This window comes from Euleptes europaea, chromosome 8, assembly GCF_029931775.1.
Source record: "Euleptes europaea isolate rEulEur1 chromosome 8, rEulEur1.hap1, whole genome shotgun sequence".
Taxonomy (NCBI): domain Eukaryota; kingdom Metazoa; phylum Chordata; class Lepidosauria; order Squamata; family Sphaerodactylidae; genus Euleptes; species Euleptes europaea.
In genome coordinates this window covers 27,289,845-27,311,222 of record NC_079319.1, presented here as the reverse complement: position 1 = coordinate 27,311,222, position 21,378 = coordinate 27,289,845, and the positions used below count along the sequence as shown (strand labels likewise).

The window sequence follows — 21,378 nt, the reverse complement described above, 5'->3', positions numbered from 1 at the left end:
TTGAAATCAAGAAGAATTGGGTCCCCCCTCCCCTTTAGCCTGAATATTTATTGCATGAAAGTTCTGTAATGTTTTCTTTAGTGCACACAGGGCTCTGGAATGCTGATCTCTCTTATGGTTATTAATTATTGCCGTGTAAAATTAGAAATGGCTAAGATGTAGAGAAGACAATGTTCTGTTGCAGAGATTTGAACACATGAAGCTGACTTATACTGAATCAGACCATCAAGGTCCATCAAAGTCAATATTGTCTACTCAGACCGGCAGCGGCTCTCCAGGGTCTCAGGCAGAGGTCTTTCACATCACTTGCTTGCCTGGTTCTTTTAACTGGAGATGCCGGGGATTGAACCTGGGACCTTCTGCATGCCAAGCAGATGATTTACCACTGAGCCACGGCCCTCCCCAAAATCTATAATTTCCTATGGATGGAGGGACAAATTGAACACATACATAAAGTTGCCTTATACTGAATCAGACCCTTGGTCCATCAAAGTCAGTATTGTCTACTCAGACCGGTAGTGGCTCTCCAGGGTCTCAGGCAGAGGTCTTTCACATCACCTGCTTGCCTAGTCCCTTTACCTGGAGATGCCAGGGATTGAACCTAGGACCTTCTGCATGCCAAGCAGATGCTCTGCCACTGAGCCATGGCCCCTCCCCATGTTAAAGACATGCATACACAGCAGGGAGCTTTGATTGCCCATGTTTGGGTGTGATGTGTGAGAGACGGAGGGAGGTAACACTTCCGTTTCTTTCCACAGCTGCAAGTGCTCTGTGGCTTTCCATGGGCCTGAGTGCCAGCAGACGCAGCACACCTTCAGAGGACATGGGTATGCTTGGTTCCCACCCCTCAAGCCTTGCTTTGAGAGCCGCATCTCTGTGGATTTCATTACCGAAGCGGCCGAAGGCCTTCTGCTTTACAATGGGCCAGTAGCACATGTGAAGCCTGGGGAAGTGGACGACTTTATTGCACTAGGTTAAATACTTACACTTCCTTTTCCAGTATGTGTATGCAACCAAACCTTATATTGTCCTGAATTTTTATAATAAATGTTTGTAAATAGTGATGTAAAATTTGTGGAAATTTTCAAGACATTAAAAAAATGGGGTGCGGTATTTCAAGAAAATCAACAGGTGAAGCTGCCTTATACAGAATCAGCCCACTGAACCTTCAAGGTCAGTATTGTCTACTCAGATGACATCGGCTCTCCAGGGTCTCAGGCTGAGGTCTTTCACATCACCTACTGCCTGATACTTTTGGAGATGCCAGGGGTTGAACCTGGGACTTTCTGCATGCCGAACAGGCCTTCTACCATAGTAATGGCCCCACCCTGGCATATAGTCACAGTAGGTATGACTGCTAGCATATCTGGCTGTCACGTGACCTGCTTACTGCTTACATCCACTTATGCTTACTGCATACATCCACTTCGAAGAACAAATCAAGAATAAAAATAGAATTCTTCATTTCAATTAAAAACATTAGTGTTGCAACAAACATCATTTGTTAGTTGCCAGCGGCAGCTGACTTATGGTAACCCTGTAGTATTTTCAAGGCAAGAGACATTCAGAGGTGGTTTGACATTGCCTGCTTTTGTGAAGCAACCCTGGTATTCCTTGGTGGTCTCCCATCCAAATACTAACCAGGGCCGACTCTGATTAGCTTCCAATATCTGATGAGATTGAGCTAACCTGGGCTATCCAGGTCAGGGCAGGTATAACAGAAAACACAAATATTATTAGACTCATCATGTTGTATTAACTGTTGCCAAAACTATTCACACTTGAACTATAAACATCCTTGAAAATATGCATCTGTCTACAGTATACATAGAATTGTCTAATGCTGTAGACACATAAAAATGTTGAGGCTATGCATTTCAAGTGAGTAAAACCTTGTCTTTAAAAGCATTTTACTCACTCTAATAAGAGAAAATATTTAGCCAGAGGTTTTTTTTGCCAGTACTTCATCAGAAAAACTGAAAAAAGTCCTTGGTGGGAGGGGAGGGGAGACAGGAGGAAAAATATTTTCCCTTAATGTTTCTGGGGTTTCCCTCCAGGCTTTCACATCTCTAATTTTATTTTAAAGAAAACACAGATAGTTCTTCAGGGAAAAGGAGATTCGGAAGATGTAGTATCCACAATCCAGAGCACAATGACTTACTACACCTAGCAGGGACTTTTGAGTACCCCCACCTAACCACAATAAGCAATGCACAGGTGTGTACATATACTCACATACTCATGCAAGGCTCTGGAAGCTGCCTTATAAACTCGAGGGAGTTTTCACATCCAGTTCTCACTGGATGCACACAAATTCAAGAGTATTCTGGATTGTGACATTTTGCTATGTATTATACGCTTGCCTCTGCTAATAGTAATCATATGTATACTGGATGTTAAGAAAATGTATTAAGGTGATGGCAACCATTAACGTGCAGCTGGCACACCAGCAAAAAGTCCTCAAGCTCCCCCCTCCAAAAGGCATCGGTTTAGAATGGTTTTCTGTCAAGGAAGAGAGCTGTCCATCATGTGTTTTTCTGTTTTGTTTTGATTAGCGTTCTCGGAAGGTGTTCCATCATTAACAATAAGTCATGGCTCAGGGGCGCTCTTCCTGCAATTGTCGAAGGAGGTCAATGTAGCTGATCGTCGTTGGCATAACATAAAAATAATAAATGATGGAAAGGCAAGTGTGGAACTCAACCTTTAAAAAATTCTCTTAGCTGTTTATTTTTAGCATCTAGCCATCTCGTCAAGTGATTTTTGTCTGAGGAAAGCTTTGCAAGTTACTTTTTGCTATACAGAAAACACTTCATTGCAAAAAGTAAATCTGCATACAGCTGTAACAACATTTTAAATGGTGGACACTGGAAGTAAAAAGGTAAAGGTCCCCTGTGAAAGCACTGGGTCATTCCTGACCCATGGGGTGATGTCACATCCCGACGTTTCCTAGGCAGACTTTGTTTGCGGGGTGGTTTGCCAGTGCCTTCCCCAGTCATCTTCCTTTTACCCCCAGCAAGCCGGTTACTCATTTTACCGACCTCAGAAGGATGGAAGGCTGAGTCAGCCTTGAGCCAGCTGCCTGAAACCGACTTCCATTGGGATCGAACTCAGGTCGTGAGCAGAGCTTGGACTGCAGTACTGCAGCTTACCACTCTGCGCCATGGGCTCTTACCAAATTCCCTTCCAGTGAAGCTCCAGGGCCCAGCCACAGGAGGTGGAGCCAACCACAATATGTCAGGGAGTGAGGTTATGTGTAACTCTATAGTAACTCTTCAACATATGAGGCAGGAGTTCTGTTTCACAGGTGCCTTTTAAAATGAGCACACAGCAGTAGAGATGCTGTGGTAGCAGCTGTTGCCGAAGCTGCTTTTTAAAAATCTGTACAGCCAATCAGAAGCCCTGCTTGGCAAAAGCCCCACCTGGCCCTGCCTATTTTCTAAAAACACTTGGTGGGTGCCATGGTGCCCACAGGTACCTTGGTGGGGACCCTGATATAGTATATAGAAAAGGTGCTGCTACCTGCTCAATAGATACAGAAGGGTATCATTCTTCTTAGGACTGCGCAGAAGTCTTCTTTGTCCAGTTCATTGACAGTAAACCCAAGAAAGATGCCAGCATACATCCACTTCGAAGAACAAATCAAGAATAAAAACAGAATTCTTTGTTTTAATTAAAAACGTTAGTGTTGCAAATGTGATCACTGTAAATGTAGTAAACGACACTGCATTTTTCATGTAAAGACAATTAAATAATACATGCATGTCCCACTTTAGAATGTACAGCTGATCTTGGACCACTGTCTAAATGTTTCGGGTACAAAGAGTGACGGTGAGCTGGAGAAAGTGTCAAAGGCAGATCAATCTATCTGTAAAGTTTCTTCTGAAACTCCAGGAAATGAAAGGTAAAAATTGAAGCTGCAGCCTTCTGCTGATAAAAGTTTGGTTAACTAAGTAAAGTTTTAGTTGATGGGGCTGTAAGCTAAGGGTTAACTAATTTGTTTTCAAGGGAAGTTTAGATCTGGTTTATGAGGGTGATAGGGGATGACAAAGAAAACAAGACATTAAAGAGAAATTGTCTCCATATATCTTTTATAAATGATGAATTACTTCTATTGTCTTTTTCCTTTCTTGGCTTTCTTTCAATCAATTATGTAATTTGAAACATTACAATTAAAGGCTCCCTTTTATTTTTTAAATTTAACAGAGGCCCAGTTCAGATGTTATGAAGCTTGGTTAAGTAATCTTAGTTTATGGTAGGTAGGTTAAAATATTATATATGACTAAAGGCTATTACAATATGACTGCTTGGGCAGTTGTTTTTTTATAAATGAAACAATAAAAGCACAATCAAATGGAAAGCAGTTGTACAATTGCTAGGGCCAAGACAACATAAATTGCAGAACATTTAATGCTGAGCAAAAGAATTTGCATTGATTTTCTTAGCGACCAGTGCATAATGTGACATATAAAGTAATGTGCTCATCGTCATCAGAGAGGAGATGTTTCATTTACCACTGAGCATGAAACTAGGCCAGCTAAAATAGCTGAAAGAAACCTGGACCTGGGAGCAAAGTAAAGACAGCAAAACAGGATATAGTGTGTGTGGGGGGGGAGGGGGCTTCCAGTTCCAGAGCTGTTCCTATACACACTGAGAGACTATCTTTTTGCAAATAATGGCTGGCTAACGTGGCACTTGGTCACATTATGAGAAGACAAGAGTCACTAGAAAAGACAGTCATGCTAGGAAAAGTTGAGGGCAGCAGGAAAAGAGGAAGACCCAACAAGAGATGGATTGACTCACTCCATAAAGGAAGCCACAGCCCTCAATTTGCAAGATCTGATCAAAGCTGTCAAAGATAGGACATTTTGGAAGACATTGATTCATAGGGTCGCCATGAGTCGGAAGCGACTTGATGGCACTTAACACACACACACACATAACGTGGCAGTTGGCATTGTTTGAAATCTGATGGTGGTAAACCTTTTTCTGAGTTTATGGAAGGTGAAGCTATTCAAGTGAAAAGCTCTGGTTTGGTCCTGTTCTTTGGTTTAGAAGCGACATGTGATTATGCTGGCTCAAATGCATGATTGTATCATAGACTGCTTTCCCATGGCTCTCCATGTATCTGTTGTTGCTGCTGTAAATGAAGAGGATCTTTCCATCACACCACCACCCTGTATCACTGGCTTTTGACAAAACCAGCAATTGCTAGATTGCTGTAGCACAATAACATTATAACAGTGTATTTCATGATCTGCTACTTCCTCTGAATTCCCAGTTTTTATTTTGTTTAAGTAAATCTCTATGCCTTATATCTATGCAACGAAAAGGACTAAAAACAAAATTAAACGCAGGGAATTTAGAGGACCAACTAGGTCATGGCAACACATTCTTATACTTCTGTTGCACTATATTGATCTAGCAATTGCTGATTCTAAAAACATGCCCACTGTTGATGGTGGTGAGGAATGGTAGCCATGCCAGGGTGGGCAAGGAAGATGGCATCAGAGTAGGCAGGGCCTTAAAAAACACACACATTCCTGTCTATACAGTGTGCAAATGTGCTGTGATCTTTCAACAAAGATTATATCAAACCAGGCTTGGGAAAGATCACATCTTAAGCAGAGAAGGGAAAGGGAACTTACACAGGAAGGGGTAGAAGCAGAGCTCTTATGGCTTGATAATTGGGCAGTATGAACTGCACCACTGAGTGGTAGACCTTCTTTCTTAATTGTTAAGTTACATCACACTGGTATCTTCAAAAGAATTATCATGTTACACGTCAGAACATTCTATTAATAATGCAGGACTGGAATTCCAAGTAACAAAATATTCGAGATTTGCATGTTTTTCACTTTTTGTTGACAGATTTTTCAATGTTCACCAGCCTCTCCAGCTGGGCGGTGTTAAGAAAGCCCTCCCATACCATGCGTCACAGAAGCACTTCAGAGGATTTACTGGCTGCATACGAAATGTCATAGTTGATAGCCAGGTAAAATCATTATGAAGTTATGCGTTCTGCCTCACTCTCCATCTGCCAAAAGCAGCTGCCTCTGTTTCTCCTGATACTTCTGGCCTGTTTCTTCTTTTCATAGGTGTACAATTTAGAGCATCCCGCAGAATCCTTAAACAGTGCACCAGGTTGCGCACTGACTGATGGATTGTGCCAGAAACTTGGAGTTCCTTCCTGTGGTATCCATGGCAAATGCTTGGGCGACTGGAACTCTGTTACCTGTGACTGTAACACTGGCTACATGGGACCAAGATGTGACAAAGGTGAATTAAATCTTTCAGTACAAAGATTAGTGGTGATATCTGGCTATGACCAAGCCTTGGTCATGGGCTAGCAAGGCTCAACAATTGTTTTGCCAAGCTTGGGGATGTAGGCCTGTTCCCCAGCAGTCTGGATTCTGACAAATATCAGTTCAGCAAACCAGTGTTGTGTAGTGGTTAATAGCAGTGGTTTGGAGCGGTGGACTCTGATCTGGCGAACCGGGTTTGATTCCCCACTCCTCCACATGAGCGGCGTTGGCTAATCTGGTGAACTGGATTTGTTTCCCCACTCCTACAAAGCCAGCTGGGTGGCCTTGGGCTAGTCACAGTTCTCTTTGAGCTCTCTCAGCCCCACCTACCTCACAGGGTGTCTGTTGTGAGAAGGGGAAGGGAAGGTGATTGTAAGCCGGTTTGATTCTTTCTTAAGTTGTAGAGAAAGTCGGCATATAAAAACCAACTCTTCTTCTTCTTGCATGGTAATACTTTCATGTCGGAAAAAGAGAACATTTATACCCACTGTAGGCATGTATGGAAAGGGGGAAGAATTTCATTGGTATTACGCCATACATTTCATGTGTTCTTTCATATTTAGTTCTTCCAGAATGGACCTTTGGAAGGGATAGCTGGATTCATTATGAACTGCAAAACATGCTTAATGCTTACAAAATACAAGTCCAACTTATGGTACGCACAAGAATGTCCTCCTGTACCCTTCTCAGTATGACCTCTGCCGATGGAAATGGGTACATTAGAATGGAGGTAAGCAGTTCATCCACTGTTACCCACGAGTATGACATTTCACCCTCTGAAGTGCTTTTGTGATGCATGGCTTAAATGAGAAGCCATGTAACTTAGCAATAACAACTTTTATCTTTAAATTTGGGATCTGAGCAGAGCTTTTCCAGCCATGCAAACAACAACAGCTTGCTCTTACGGAACATTCTTATTTTAATTAGCAAATATGTCTTGTATGTCTTATAAAAGCATGTATCACACTCAAAATTCTGTGTTTATACAGATAATTGGTGGACATTTTGGTGTGAGCTTCAGTTTAGAAGATGAGGGTCACATGCTTCAGCTAAACAGCGTGCGCATAGATAATGGACACTGGGTTGTACTAGCCCTAGAAAAGTATTACAATGAATTTTCTTTGCGGATTAATGATGGTGGAGGGGATCATGAGACATTCTTCATTTCGGGACAAAACATACAGTCAGACTTGGATTTGACAAGCATTGTGCTGGGAAACCGTCTTACTAACGGTTCAGAAAGTGATTTCCAAGGTATGTGATGTTACTGAGATCTCTTGAAAGAGAAAAGTTGAAAAACAGCATGCTACTAACATTGTGTGTGTGGCTGTATATTGTTCCAGCAATGCCCAGTTGGCACTGGCAGAAGCAAGCCAGGCAATTCTATCCCACTTTTGCTATGAGCAGCTACCTTCTACCAATACAGCCCATTGATACATCTTGCCCAGCATTGTCTATTCTGACGGGCAACAGTTCTCCAAGATCTCAGGCAGTGTCCTTTTTCATCCATGCTACCTGAGATCATAGAATCAGGAAAGCATAGAGTTGGAAAGGACCATATAGATTATCCAGTAAAACCCCCTGCTTAATGCAGGATCAGCTTAGAGCATCCCTGACAAGTGTTTGTCCAGCCTCTGTTTAAAGACTGCCAGTGAGGGGGATCTCACCACCTCCATAGGTAGCTGATTCCACTGTTGAACAATTCTTACTGTAAAAAAAAAAAATTCCTAATATCCAGCCGGTACCTTTTCACCCACAATTTAAACCCACTATTGCGAGTCCTATCCTCTGCTGCCAACAGGAACAGCTCTCTGCCCTCCTCTAAGTAACAGCCCTTCAAATACTTAAATCTGTAATGGGAGATGCAGCTCACTTAAACTTAATCACAAAACATGTACTTTATCCCTGAACTTTAGCTGTATCCATGCTTGTCCATCAAATGCAGTTGCAACAAATTACTTACAATGATTAGGTATCTAGGATTGCATTGGTGATGTTTAGCTGAAAGAAAAACTTGGGGATTGGTTCTCATTGCTGCGCGATCACACTTTGTTTTGAATCATAGAACAGCTTCGCATCCTAAAGAAATTTGTAGACTAGGTCTTAAGGATTAGCATATTTAGTAAGGTATATATGAATACAAAATTATTATGTGGTATAGTTTATTCTTATTAAGGGATATCGGAGCCAATTATAACAAGGTCTTTTAATATAGAAATTTTAATAACCTAATTGTTGTGGTTGAGAGTGGGGGTTATATGTAGGGTTGCCAGGTCTCTCTTCATCACCGGCGGGAGATTTTGGGGGTGGAGCCTGAGGAGGGTGGGGTTTGGGAAGGGGAGGGACATCAGTGCCATAGAGTCCAATTACCAAAGTGGCCATTTTCTCCAGGTGAACTGATCTCTATCGGCTGGAGATCAGTTGTAATAGCTGGAGATCTCCAGCTATTACTTGGAGGTTGGCAACCCTAGTTATATGGCACATTTTGGAAGGTTTGACATACTGTTTGTGTGGTGTATAGTTTTGTATTGTAGGTTTCAGTATGTGTTTAGTATGTTTTTCGTCAATTAAATAAAACTTATCTAAAAAAAGAAAGAAGAAGAACAGCTTTGCATAATGCCATATCAGGCAAGGATGGACCTTCCTTTCATAGCAGTTCCCAAGTCGTGCTGTTCCATTGGAGTGACGTCACGGATCTGCTTGCAGTCACGCAAAGAAATAATGCTATTACGACATTACACCAGCATGGTGGCTGTTGGGCCACACGTGACATGGCTGGAGGTAGAAATGGAGCCCCTCCACTCCTGTGATAAGAGGGTAAATAACTCATCAGTCTTTTTTCTCTTTGGCTGTCTCCTTGCAGGCTGTATGCGGGATGTCCGGCTGAATGGCCAGCCTCTTCTGGCGGATGGCAAAAGCACCGAATACAGTTTCATTGTGGAGCAACACGGCGTCACCGTCGGCTGCCATTCTAGTTCCTGCAGCAATCAGCCCTGCAGCAGCCCTTTCCACTGTGTAGATCTGTGGAGGAAGTATGAGTGCAGGTATGCTGTCTTGTTCTCTATCCATTTCAAATATTATTTTCTTTTGTAAGGTTATACAAAAGGAAATTGTTGAAGACTTTCTATTCCTTGGCTTCATCATCAACCAAATGGGAAACTGCAGCCAAGAAATCAAAAGGAGGTTGAGACTGGAAAAGGCAGCCATGAAGGAGCTAGAAAAGATCCTGAAGTGTAAGGATGTGTCACTGGCCACCAAGATTAAGTTAATTCATGCCATCGTATTCCCTATTATTATGTATGGGTGTGAAAGCTAGACATTGAAGAAAGCTGATAGGAAGAAAGTAGATTCCTTTCAAATGTGGTGTTGGAGGAGAGTGTTATGGATACCATGGACTGCCAAAAAAAACCAAATCAGTGGGTTATACATCAAATCAAGCTTGAACTGACCCTAGAAGCTAAAATGACTAAACTGAGGCTATTGTATTTTGATTACATTATGAGAAGACAAGGGTCACTGGAAAAAACAGTCATGCTAGGAAAAGTTGAAGGCAGCAGGAAAAGAGAAAGACCCAACAAGAGATGGATTGACTCAATAAGGGAAGCCACAGCCCTCAATTTGCAAGACCTGAGCAAGGCTGTCAAAAATAGGACTTTGATTCATAGGGTCACCATGAGTCGGAAGTGACTTGCCCGCACTTAACACACACACACACAAGGTTATAGCCAGAAATATAGGGGAACAGTTGCTAGACTTGACAAAAAAAAAATAGAAAATGTATCTGTGCACAAAAACAAAAGTAGCCTGACCTCTCAGTTAAAGATGCCAAAAAGGGAGTTCAGAGACCCAGAACAGAATAGCCATGGAGAGGGACAAGAAACAAAGTACTAACACAGTTATGTAGCCTTGTGTAGATTAGAAGACATCTAACCCATTAATAGCAGATATTACTTGTTGAGGCCCAAGAGCAGAGAGTGTCTGAGAATGGCAAGTATGTCCACAGAAGTGAAAATATGATTCAAAGGTGGGCACAGCATTGTGCAAATCACTCCAGGAGTGTGGCCATACAACCAACAGCACCGGAGCCCTAATTAGGATCCTCAACCTCTTAGTTTTCTGGATTTTTTACATATTCCTCCTACTACTGAGGATCAGCGGGTTCCAAAAACAAATGCCTTAGTATCTGCTCTGAGGTGGGGTTTTAAATCTTTCTTATTTTAAACCTTTTTAAATGGTTTCTCCATTCAGGTGTCCAGCTGGCAAAGTGGAGGTGACAGACAGGCTTACAGGCCTTAAACAGTGCACATCATCACCCTGTGGACACTGGAATTGTAGAAATGGAGGTACCTGCGTAGCACAGTCCCGAGACAAATATGTCTGCCAGTGCCCTGAAGGATATAAAGGAAAATGGTGTGAAATCAGCCCTGTGAAAGCAGGAAGACCAGTGGGACTCAGTTCTGGTTCTATCTTGGCCATCAGCATGTGCCTGCTTGTCTTTCTAGGTAGGAGAATTTGGCCCTTCTCACGTTACCTTAATCCAGACTGTGATCCTGTTGAATTATCAACTCTTGAATAATAGAAGTTTCTGAATTCCTTCACTGATTTTTAACAACAAGTGCAGATACTTTATGGAGACCTGGCTATGTTTCTTTCTGTTTTTGTTGCCTCCCATTCTCACTCTTCAGGTTTGTTTGTAGGTTTTTTGGCAGAGATTGGCCCACATATTAGAATAAAAACTTTTGTTCCATATGGCTTGCTTGCTATACTTCTGCTGTCTCCTGGCCATACTTCAATACCTATATGGCTGTAAGGGCCAGTAACAAAGGAGGGAGAAAGAAGCTGTGCTTAAAATAGCAATCACAGGGACTCCCTTGCTTGCTTAATTAATTACATGTATTTCTCATTCTTCTTCCAAAGAATTTACAATGGCTTACTAAGAAGCTGTCCCATCTAAGCAGCTTTTAAGGGCAGGCAGCGTTCATAGCAGATGAGTCATATGCCTAGATCAGGATGGCCAGGTCTAAATTACAATTAAGGACAACTAGTGGATTCCCTACTTACCATCCTCCCTTCATTAGATGAAAGTGTTGGAAGGGGCTCTCCATTGGCTGGTCCTAGCGTAAGATATTGCTCATGGTTTCAGTACAGTACAGAATCTGCATAAACTAATGACTTCTACATAGCAGGATAAGCACAGACTGCTCACTGTTAGCTCTTCTGTATTCACTGTTGTCCCTTTTCTCTTTCTTTGTTTACTACCCCATTAATGTCATTTCTGATTATATTGTCTTTTTTTTTCATAAGACATTAAAGCTGTGATTCGGAGCCATATGTATGCTTAGGGTTTCTTCTGTCTGGTGTGTCAGGTAGAGCTCAGCTCAGCAACTATTTCCCCCATTGGCATTGAGGAATCACCACATGCATCTATAGGATTGCCTCATTAGATTAACTTTGAATAATGCAATGCAAAACTGAACTTGACTTTAATTACATTTAGTGTGTTGAAATAACATTAACCACCTCCCCAAAACATTGTACTTGTCTCAGAAACATAATGGCTCAAATAATTATATTACCTCTTTAATCTTCATTAAAACAGTGTTTTACTTACTTTGGGTGTCTTATTTACTCAGGATTGGTGAAAGGCCAGAGACTGGCCAAAATGCCTTCTATTTAAATGTCCTAGTGGATTCCTGTAGGTAAGTAAAATACCCTTTTAATGAAGCTTGAATGTAAGATAGAGATAATTCATAACCTTCCTGAAGAGTGTACCTTTGTTTAATGTACCCTTAAATTAACTACCACATTTCTTCCCTAGAAATATAAACATTAAACGGCTTCTTGTTTTTATCAGGTTGTTTTCATATTATGGAAATTAAATTAGTATACTGTGCAGGTAAGGCCCTCGTGTAACAAATATGTCTTTTCCCCCTAGGTTTATTAGTCTCTTATACCGTATGGAGTCAATGGGGAAGATCAAGTTTTCGGAAAGGAGGAATTTACTACATTCCTGAGGAGCATGAAAGTTGGGAAGATGTTAGAGGAAACGTCTTCCATTATAATGAGGAGGGAGGAGGGGAGCATGACCTGGTATGGTTTTGCATGACCTGGTATGGCATCACTATTCAAATATGCAGCAGAGATATAGAAATTAAGGACCTTCTGAAGGCATTAAGAAAAAGTTTGTAAACTCTTGCCTGGAGAAAAAATTTGAAAAATAAAATGATTGCTGGTAGCTAGGGTTTCCCCCCGCACTGGTGGCAATGCATGTGAAACTCACAGCTCCCATTCTCCCTGCAGCATACCTAAGTATGCATTGCAGCCCATCAAGGAAACCTTTTGGCACTTATTTCAACAAAATAGGAAGCTTATGAAGCTTTGGAATGTCTCGAAACATGGCTGATGTGGCCAAGCACGGGCAGTGAGTTTGACTGGTCGGAACAACAAAAGCTGAGGGTGAGGAGGTACAGGAGAATCCAAAGGTGCTTTCACACATGCTGAATAACGCACTTTCAATCCACTTTCAATGCACTTTGTAGATGAATTTTACTGCGTGAAACGGCAAAATCCACTTACAAATGATTGCGTTAAAGTGGTTTGAAAGTGCATTAATTGGCATGTGTGAAAGTTCCCCAAGTCTCTGCAAAGATGGTAGTGGTGAATAGCGCTTTCCTGAAATAAGGTCCAGTTTTTCTTTCATTTTTGTTTACCTGTTTCTAACCCTCACACACCCCTTAGGTTAGAAATAAGCTGATTTTACCTGTGTTGACCAGAAATTTTAGGAATGTTAGCCATTCAGATGATTTTGTTAAAATTTTACTAGAAGATAAAGATGCTTTTATCTCTTATTCAGTGGCAAAGTTCTGACATGTAGCCAGTAAGATACGGAGATCCTCAGTTGGGGTTTTTAAAATGTGATTTTGTACAGATGTTTGCTGGTCAAATGACTGTAAATAAACTGAACTGAACACATACCCCCCTCCCCACTCAATGAATGTTTTACCCCAGGTTTTGTACCCGCTGGGTTCCTACAGACCCCCCTCATATTGCATGTTTTTCATTATTGATTCCCTTGACACACTCCAAGTCTGACATAGTGAGGTAGACATTTGTCAGGGCCCCAAGACTAGCAATGGGCCTACCACCCCATCCTTGGTGTCATTCTCGCTATGCTTGGAGCATCCAGGAAGGTCAGAGGCAGTATGAGAGAATTCTCAATTTACCACAATTTTTTCTTTCAGTTCAGGGGACCAGTGTAGCCTTTCCTGAGGACCCTCCCCCACAAAATGCAGGATCCGGCTCTGGGGTACTCACAGTTTTTATTGGTTGTTACATCTGAACAGCTCTGACCTGCATGGCTCAGACTAGCCTGATAACATCAGATCTCAGAAGCTAAGCAGGGTCAACCCTGGTTACTACTTGGTTGGGAGACCATCAAGGAAGTCCAGGATTGCTACTCAGAGGCAGAGAATAACAAAGCACCTCTGTGGGTCTCTTGCATTGAAAACCCTAAGGGGTCACCATAAGTTGGCTGTGACTTGACAGCACTTTCCACTACCACCACATCTGAGGGATAACTGTATCCAGAAGCTTAAGCAACTTTGAGTAGAAAACATTCCTGTATATATTAGTAAACATGAATTAATAAATTAGCCCTGTGCATGCAATTGTTTTCCCCCTGTCCTTGTTTTACGGAATCACTCTAAGCCCTTGCTCTAGGGCTGGAGTTTTGCCAGCCGGCTCCTGACAGTTGAAAACTCTGAATGCTTTTTCATATATTAAAATTTCTAGTTTTATCCTTGAGTAGGACAAAATATGTATTACTGTAACTTATTATATAAAGTATGAGCGTTCTTCCTATCATGAAGTACTTGAATCTCAGAGTTTATATCTGCTGATCAATCTGTACACTTTCAGCGGGGGGGGGGGAGCTCAGCATTGGTAGTTTTATAAGAAGTGTCTGTGATGCTCTGAGGAAGTGCATGCCGGCAGGTGCGGGAAAAGGTAATATGTATAACATACTATCTATTTGACTACAGCTGCAATACTGCACACATTCACCAAGTGGGATTTATTTCCAAGTAGGCGTTTCTAAAACTATGCTGTGGTTTTTTTGAGAATCGGTGTTGTCTGAGGGCTGGCAAGTCAGACTTGGCAAATTCAAATTCCCCCAGACTGAGGACAGGTCACCATCTGTCTCTGTCTCAAGCCCATCTGTAAAATAAGAGCTAGTAGTGATCTGCCTTCCTAACATTCTTGGCAGGCAAACACAGTGGCTTGGATTCAGACCCTGCTATACATGAGTGGAAGACACTTTCCCTTGTGCAACAAAGGAGTCCTGATTCTTATGGATTCCCTCCCTCCAGCTCCAGCCCCATGCCACATCCTATAATATTCCTGAAGGTCAGCCAACCCTGGAGTGGCTTTTCAGGGGTCCCAACAGGCTGAAATACAAAGGGGGGTTGCTGGAAAGCCTTGTCCCATAAGCAGAGTTCCTCTTGCAATTCTTTGGCTCCCACCCAACAAAGACTATTAAGCATTTTGCAAATGGAAAGTGCTACATTAGTATTAGTAATTTTTCCTTTATTTTTTTCTGTTTGCATTTTTCCAGAATGCTTATAATATAGATGAATTAAAGAAACCTCTACAAAGTATACCCCAACTTTCGCCAGGGACTGCTGCTTCACTCCTCAAATCACATTCTGGACCACAGAGAAACCCACCCATGAATCACACATCCCGAAGAAAATCTAGTTCTTTGGTTACCAGTGTCCCAGACTTCAAACATTATGTGACTCAAATAATACAGGAAGCAGACAATGATGTGCACAGTCTTCCAGCAGACACCATGCATTTCTATTGCTTAGAGGGGTCATGTTCTTCAGCTGGAAGCTTGAGTTCCTTAGACAGCTGCAGCATAGAGGAAGATCTAAATTTTGATTACCTCAATGAATGGGGACCAAAGTTTGTAAAGCTAAAAGAGCTCTATGAACTTCCAAATGAATGCTTATAAAATGTGGAGACGGGGGCACAATACATTGCTGTGGCATTAATCCTTCTCCTAGAAAAACAGACTTTAGAAACATTTTAGTATCTTGTTTTAACAACACTAATCAGTTGACCTGTTTATTAATATTGGCTGTATGAGAACAATAGTGTGATGTTTACCTCACATTCCTTTAAATGATCTGACCATAATGTTTTTATATGTGATGTATAAAAGTTCAGAGAATTATTTGTGTGTGTGTGTGAAGTTTTCCTGAATATGTGGAATGCAAAGAATTTTTGTAGTTCTGAAACAGCTTGAAGTAATAATAGATTCAAATGTTTACATTTCAGCCATCTTGTATTGTTCAATGTATTATATACAATCAGTGTGGATACTGTAAAATATATTTGTATTCTTGTTTTAGTTGTTTCTCTTTTGTATCTGAATGTCAATTAAAAATATTTAACACTTGTTTATGACAATACATCCTGGAAAGCTGAAGCTCAGGTTTTACTGCGGTCCTGGTAGGGGTGTTTCTCTGACCACAGCTGTGGGATCTGCACACACCTAGCCCTCTTGGACTACGCATCCTCAACAGTGCTTTCTACAACAAAACATGTTTAGAGACAATTAGACAAAAGTAAAAAACTACAAAATACAAAAGTGAAACAGTTTCTTGCTGATTAAACATGTAATTTGCACCTGCCTCTGGTTGAGAGATGGATCAGCTTCATCCCTCGATACACACAGGCATTTGGGCTTGGCAAAACATAATGGAAGCTTGCTTCTCTGTGTCTGATATTTATAGGGAATTATTTTGAAATGTTCAGTAACTTCCTGGGCTGGTCAAAAAGTAGGGTAGCAATTCAAAACTCCTACCAAAGGCAGCTTTGACCAATAAACTTTATGGTCCCAAGGTATTCTGCTCACAGCTCCAAATGGTTTGGTGTGCAAAGCATTGTGTGCAGTACAGAGATGTGGCAGACTGGGAAAATGCTCTACATAACCCCACACACACATGGGCTGGGCTGACAGGATATTGTGACAGATGGTCAAGGTGAGACATCTGTATGCTGATTCCCCTCCCATCTCATCTGGGTTATGAATGCATACCTTGTTTTCTAATCTAAACCACAGGATCCATCCATAACAGTGGTCTGCACTTTCTTGCCAGTTTCAGGACTGAGCTTGCTTCTGATCACCTTAATAACACCTACCAGATCTCAAAATAGTTTATCGCTAACAAGGATAAAAAAAAAGACATGGCTTAAAGTCAGCTGCTGCCCTTGTTTAAACCATCAATGGGGGGGGGGAAGGTCTCCTTCCTTTTGCCCAGTGTGGAATCATTTGCTCAGAACATTCTCTGTTTCCTTCACTTATTTCTTGAGAACTCTGCCTGAGATCTTACAAGAAAACAATCACGCTCTAGCTCAGGCACCGTTTGAGAAGGCCCAGAATAAATGTATAATATTCTCCCTGCCACCCTGTTCATGCAGTCTCATGGGTCGTAACAAATGTTCTATTTCTAAAGTGAAATAATAAACAGACCTTATCAGGGTAACTGGATCTGTGTCCCCATGGTGCACCATTCCAGGGCCAGTTGTAGTCAACAGACTGCAGCACAATGAGGAGGTGCAACACTGTGACCATCATCTTCTCAGCAAAGGCCCTGGTGAGCATGGATGTGTTTTGCTTTGGGGGCCACAAAATCCCTTTAGCCACCCCCCCACACCATTTTCTTTTCCTCCCCTCCAAATTTCTTGGGTCCTGCTCAATATCCCGATGTCCTAGATCAGACCCAGACTCCCCTCAACTGGTCCTAACACAGATCTGCATGTTGCTCAAGTTTGGCTGTCATGAGCTTCATAAATAGGGTTGCCAACCCCCAGGTACTAGCTGGAGATCTGCTAATTCAACTGATCTCCAGCCAACAGAGATCAGTTCACCTGGAGAAAATGGCTGCTTTGGCAATTGTTACTGAAGCCCCTCCCCAAACCTTGTCCTCAGGCTCCGACCCAAAAACCTCCCACCAGCAGCGAAGAGGGACTTGGCAACCCTATTCATAAAATACCTTAGAGCAACACCATCCTAAAGCCATGGCGAGGATTGCTGGGCCAAAATTTCACTCTGAAGGTGTCAGATGAAGCTGTCTTCTACTGAGTCAGGCCATTTACTTATCCAGGTCAGTACTGTCTACTCTGACTAGCAGCTGCTCTCTCTGCATGGCCTTACATAGAGGTCTTTTGCATCCTCTACTACCTGATGCTTTAAAAAAAAAAAGCTACAGATGCTGGCCCCTGAACCTAGGTAGAGCAAATGCTCTCCCACCGAGCATCGTGTATTTGTTTAAACATGCCTTGTTTTCATCTCTAAAGCGGCTTACAACTGCCCAGCACACAATTGCTACAGACAGCAAGGTCATTTATACTGTCCTGAAAGGCAAATCATGTGCCATTCATTGTTCTTGAGCGACGGCATAGGTGAAGCTCCACAGGTTGTACTTCTGCCTTCGGCGCCCTGCGGGAAGCCTGTTTCTAAGCCCGAGTTCTAATCAAGCCTTTGAAGGGATCTCCAGTGAAGGACATGGGAGTGTTTCACGTAGGCTGTTTAAAAGGGACCAACAGAAAGTATTACTGTAAATGCTCCTTCATTTAGCTCGGAGAGGGGGGGTTGTATTTTAACTTTATTTTTAAAAACCCAAGCATATATGCATCCTAGCAATGGGAATACAGATTGGGGGGTGAGGGGCTTGCATTTTCTGAATTGCCATCTGCTATTAAATCTGCAAAATAAACCCTGCTTTTTTATAACTTCTCCCAGGACACTTAAAACACTCAAGCATAAAAGCTATTTATTTCTTTATATAAGGGATACAGAAGGAAAGGGGGGAGGGGTTTCGTCTGCAAATAAGATAGATAGATAGATAGATAGATAGATAGATAGATAGATAGATAGATAGATAGATAGATAGATAGATAGATAGATAGATATATGTATGTATATATATGTATATATATGTATATAAAACAATCTAAATGTAACATTTCCAGCTAATTCACAGTGGGTAGCCGTGTTAGTCTGTCTGCAGTAGTAGAAAAGGGCAAGAGTCCAGCAGCACTTTAACGACTAACAAAAATATTTCCTGGCAGGGTGTGAGCTTTCGTGAGCCACAGCTCACTTCTTCAGATACAGCTAAAATGTGAATCCATCTGTCTTTAAGTAGAGGGGAGTGAATTCAGACAAGCATTAGTATGTAAATGTTAACAGTATGTAAATGTGAATAGCAGGCGTGATGGGATTAAGTGTGGTATGCAGAAGGGTCTATGATGTCCAGGAGAGAGATGGGTGTGGAGAAATCAGCATTGGTCATGAGCCATGAATGCAAGGTCTTTATTCAGCCCAGGTAAATGCTTTGAGAGGAAGGCACTGGCAAACCACCTCTGGTCGTCTCTTGCCATGAAAACCCCCCAAAAGGGGTCACCGTAAGTCGGCTGCGACTTGAAGGCACTTTACACACACAAATGCATTGACTTTAGTTTGAATATCAACTGTAATTCAGCAGTTCCTCTTTCCAATCTCCTTTTGAAATTCCTTTGTAAGAGAATTTGTATTTCCAGCTAAATAAGCAGACTATCTTTCAACATTTTAACTTCAACTCCTCACAGTTTCAGCTCCATAAAACTAGTTAACCCGTTCTTATAACTTTGAGTTTACTAGAGGCAGAAAAGACTGACATAGAATGGTCATAATCAGTGTTTTCCCTTGTACATATCCCCCACTCCCAGCCACCAGTTTCTATGTATCTATAAAACGTGGTCCAGGAGATGAGCAACGCTAACGAGAAACAAGGAGCCCGTTGGAAGCGCCGAGAGAGACTGAAGCGGAAAAGCTTTCCGATAGGAGGCGCAGGCGCGGGAGGCGGCGACGAAGGGTTCCGAAAGCCCGCCTTCAGCCGTCCCTCGAGTGGGCGGGGCTGAGAAGAGGAGGCGGAGCAAACCCACGCACACAGCCCCCGCGCGCGCGCTCTCTTTCGCTCCCTCCTTCGCGAGGCGGGCGGCCATTTTGGTACGGAGGCCGGGAGGGAGAAGGCAGACCGTTGGCGACGCAGATGGGAATGAACGTGGGGATTAATGTCAGGGAATTGCGGCAGTCGAGGGAACCATAATACCGTGAAGGTAATTGAGGGGGGGGGGGCGCGGCGGTAATTACTAGCTACTTGTACACATGAAGCTGCCTTATACTGAATCAGTCCCTCGGTCCATCAGAGTCAGTAATGTCTCCTCAGACTGGCAGCGGCTCTCCAGGGTCTCAGGCAGAGGTCTTTCACATCATCTACTTGCCTAGTCCCTTTAACTGTAGGCGCCGGGGATTGAACCTGGGACCTTCATGCATGCCAAGCAGATGCTCTACCACTGAGCCACGGTCCCTCCCGGATACTAGCCGTGATGCATACCTGTTCTCTCCAGGATCAGAGGAGCAAGCCTATTATCTTAGGTGCTGTGGGACACAGGCAGGGTGGTGCTGCTGCAGTTGTCTTGTTTGGGGGCTTCCTAGAGGCACCTGGTTGGCCACTGTGTGAACGGACTGCTGGACTTGATGGGCCTTACTCTGATCCAGCAGGGCCTTTCTGATGTTCTTATGCGTATCTTTAGTTGGGCTAAAGCAGTGGGATGCTTTGACTGGTGGTCTTATGGGGAAGAGGGAGGATGAGAGGGGGGAGGGTCTAAATAGTCGGAGGATGCCAATAAATATTTTCTTAAGGTGCTGCAAAACGTCCTCTTCTTTTTTTGCTGTAAGAATCCTTTGGGTAGCCAAAGCAAAATTTCCAAATAGAGGGTGATAATTGCAGACAGCAGGGTTTGAGTCCAATATCACCTTAAAGACCCAACAAGATTTTCTAAGGTTCAAGCTTTCGAGAGCCGAAGCTCCCTTGGAGCAACTGAGCTTGAAACCAACAGGGCTACTAATCTTGGGTGCTTTCACACATCCTGAATAATGCACTTTCAATGCATGTTACAGCTGGATTTTAGGGTGTGAAAAGGTAAAATCCACTTGCAACTATCGTTAAAGTGGATTGAAAGTGCATTATTCAGGATGTGTAAAAGCACCCTAAATTCCAAACAGGAAAATGTGCAATGGCAGAATACCTCTGAACGTCTCTTGCCCTGAAAACCCTATGGGGTTGCCATAAGTAGGCTGTGACTTGAGGGTACTTCCCACCAACCGTGCAAGTGTGTTGCAGTGAAAATACAGAGGAGTCTTGTGACACCTTAAAGACCAACACTGTTTTAAGGGATTGGATACAAAAAATGCTGGAACTGGTGGAAATGGCAAAACTTACTGCATTGGTAAATCAAAAAGACAATACGCAATTTATGGGTGAATGGGAAACATGGAGAACTTACTGTGAAAATGAACTTCAGATGGGGGAACTTAAAGGTTATTCATTGATCTAATCCATTTTTTACTATTACTAGGGATATTTTGTATAATTAAAATATATAGTCACTATAACAAGGTTGATTTGAAGAAAGACAATAATTATGTATGATCTGAAATATATATTTTATTTGATTTTTGATAATGATCTACATGTAACAATATCAGGATTAGAACTTTATACAGAAGAGTATACAAATTTATAATGAGAAAGAGGGAGATGAAGGGGAAGTCTTTATATTTTATTTTAATATATTTGTAATTTCAACAATAATTCATTGTTTTTAACTTCCTTTGATGATTTGTATCAATTGTTGAACTGTTTTTTCTTTTGTATGTTTTGAAAAACAATAAAAATTATTATTAAGAAAAAAAGGACGAACACTGTTTTATTCCATATAAGCTTTTGTGGACTGCAGACCACTTTTTCAGACACTTAAGTAGGAGGCTTTCAGTTGTTGTAGAAAAGAGCAAGAGTCCAGTAGCACCTTAAAGACTAACCAAATTTCTGACAGGGCGTGACCTTTCGTGAGCCACAGCTCACTTCTTCAGAAATCTCATACCCTGCCAGAAATTTGGTTAGTCTTTAAGGTGTTGCTGGACTCTTGCTCTTTTCTACTGCTATTGACAGACTAACACTACTACCCA

The 21,378-nt window shown here is 42.1% G+C and overlaps 1 protein-coding gene across 1 annotated transcript in view; it reads left to right on the top strand.

The window, feature by feature from the left end:
- LOC130482071 (neural-cadherin-like) overlaps positions 1–15,315 on the top strand; it is a 56,655-nt gene extending 41,340 nt beyond the window's left edge. Inside the window, 11 exon segments of the mRNA XM_056854886.1 lie at positions 759–973; positions 2,556–2,683; positions 3,774–3,901; positions 5,869–5,992; positions 6,096–6,276; positions 6,866–7,032; positions 7,292–7,556; positions 9,166–9,346; positions 10,551–10,804; positions 12,238–12,392; positions 14,914–15,315. Coding sequence (XP_056710864.1) covers positions 759–973; positions 2,556–2,683; positions 3,774–3,901; positions 5,869–5,992; positions 6,096–6,276; positions 6,866–7,032; positions 7,292–7,556; positions 9,166–9,346; positions 10,551–10,804; positions 12,238–12,392; positions 14,914–15,315 — 2,200 coding nt within the window.
- The last annotated feature ends 6,063 nt before the right edge of the window (positions 15,316–21,378 follow it).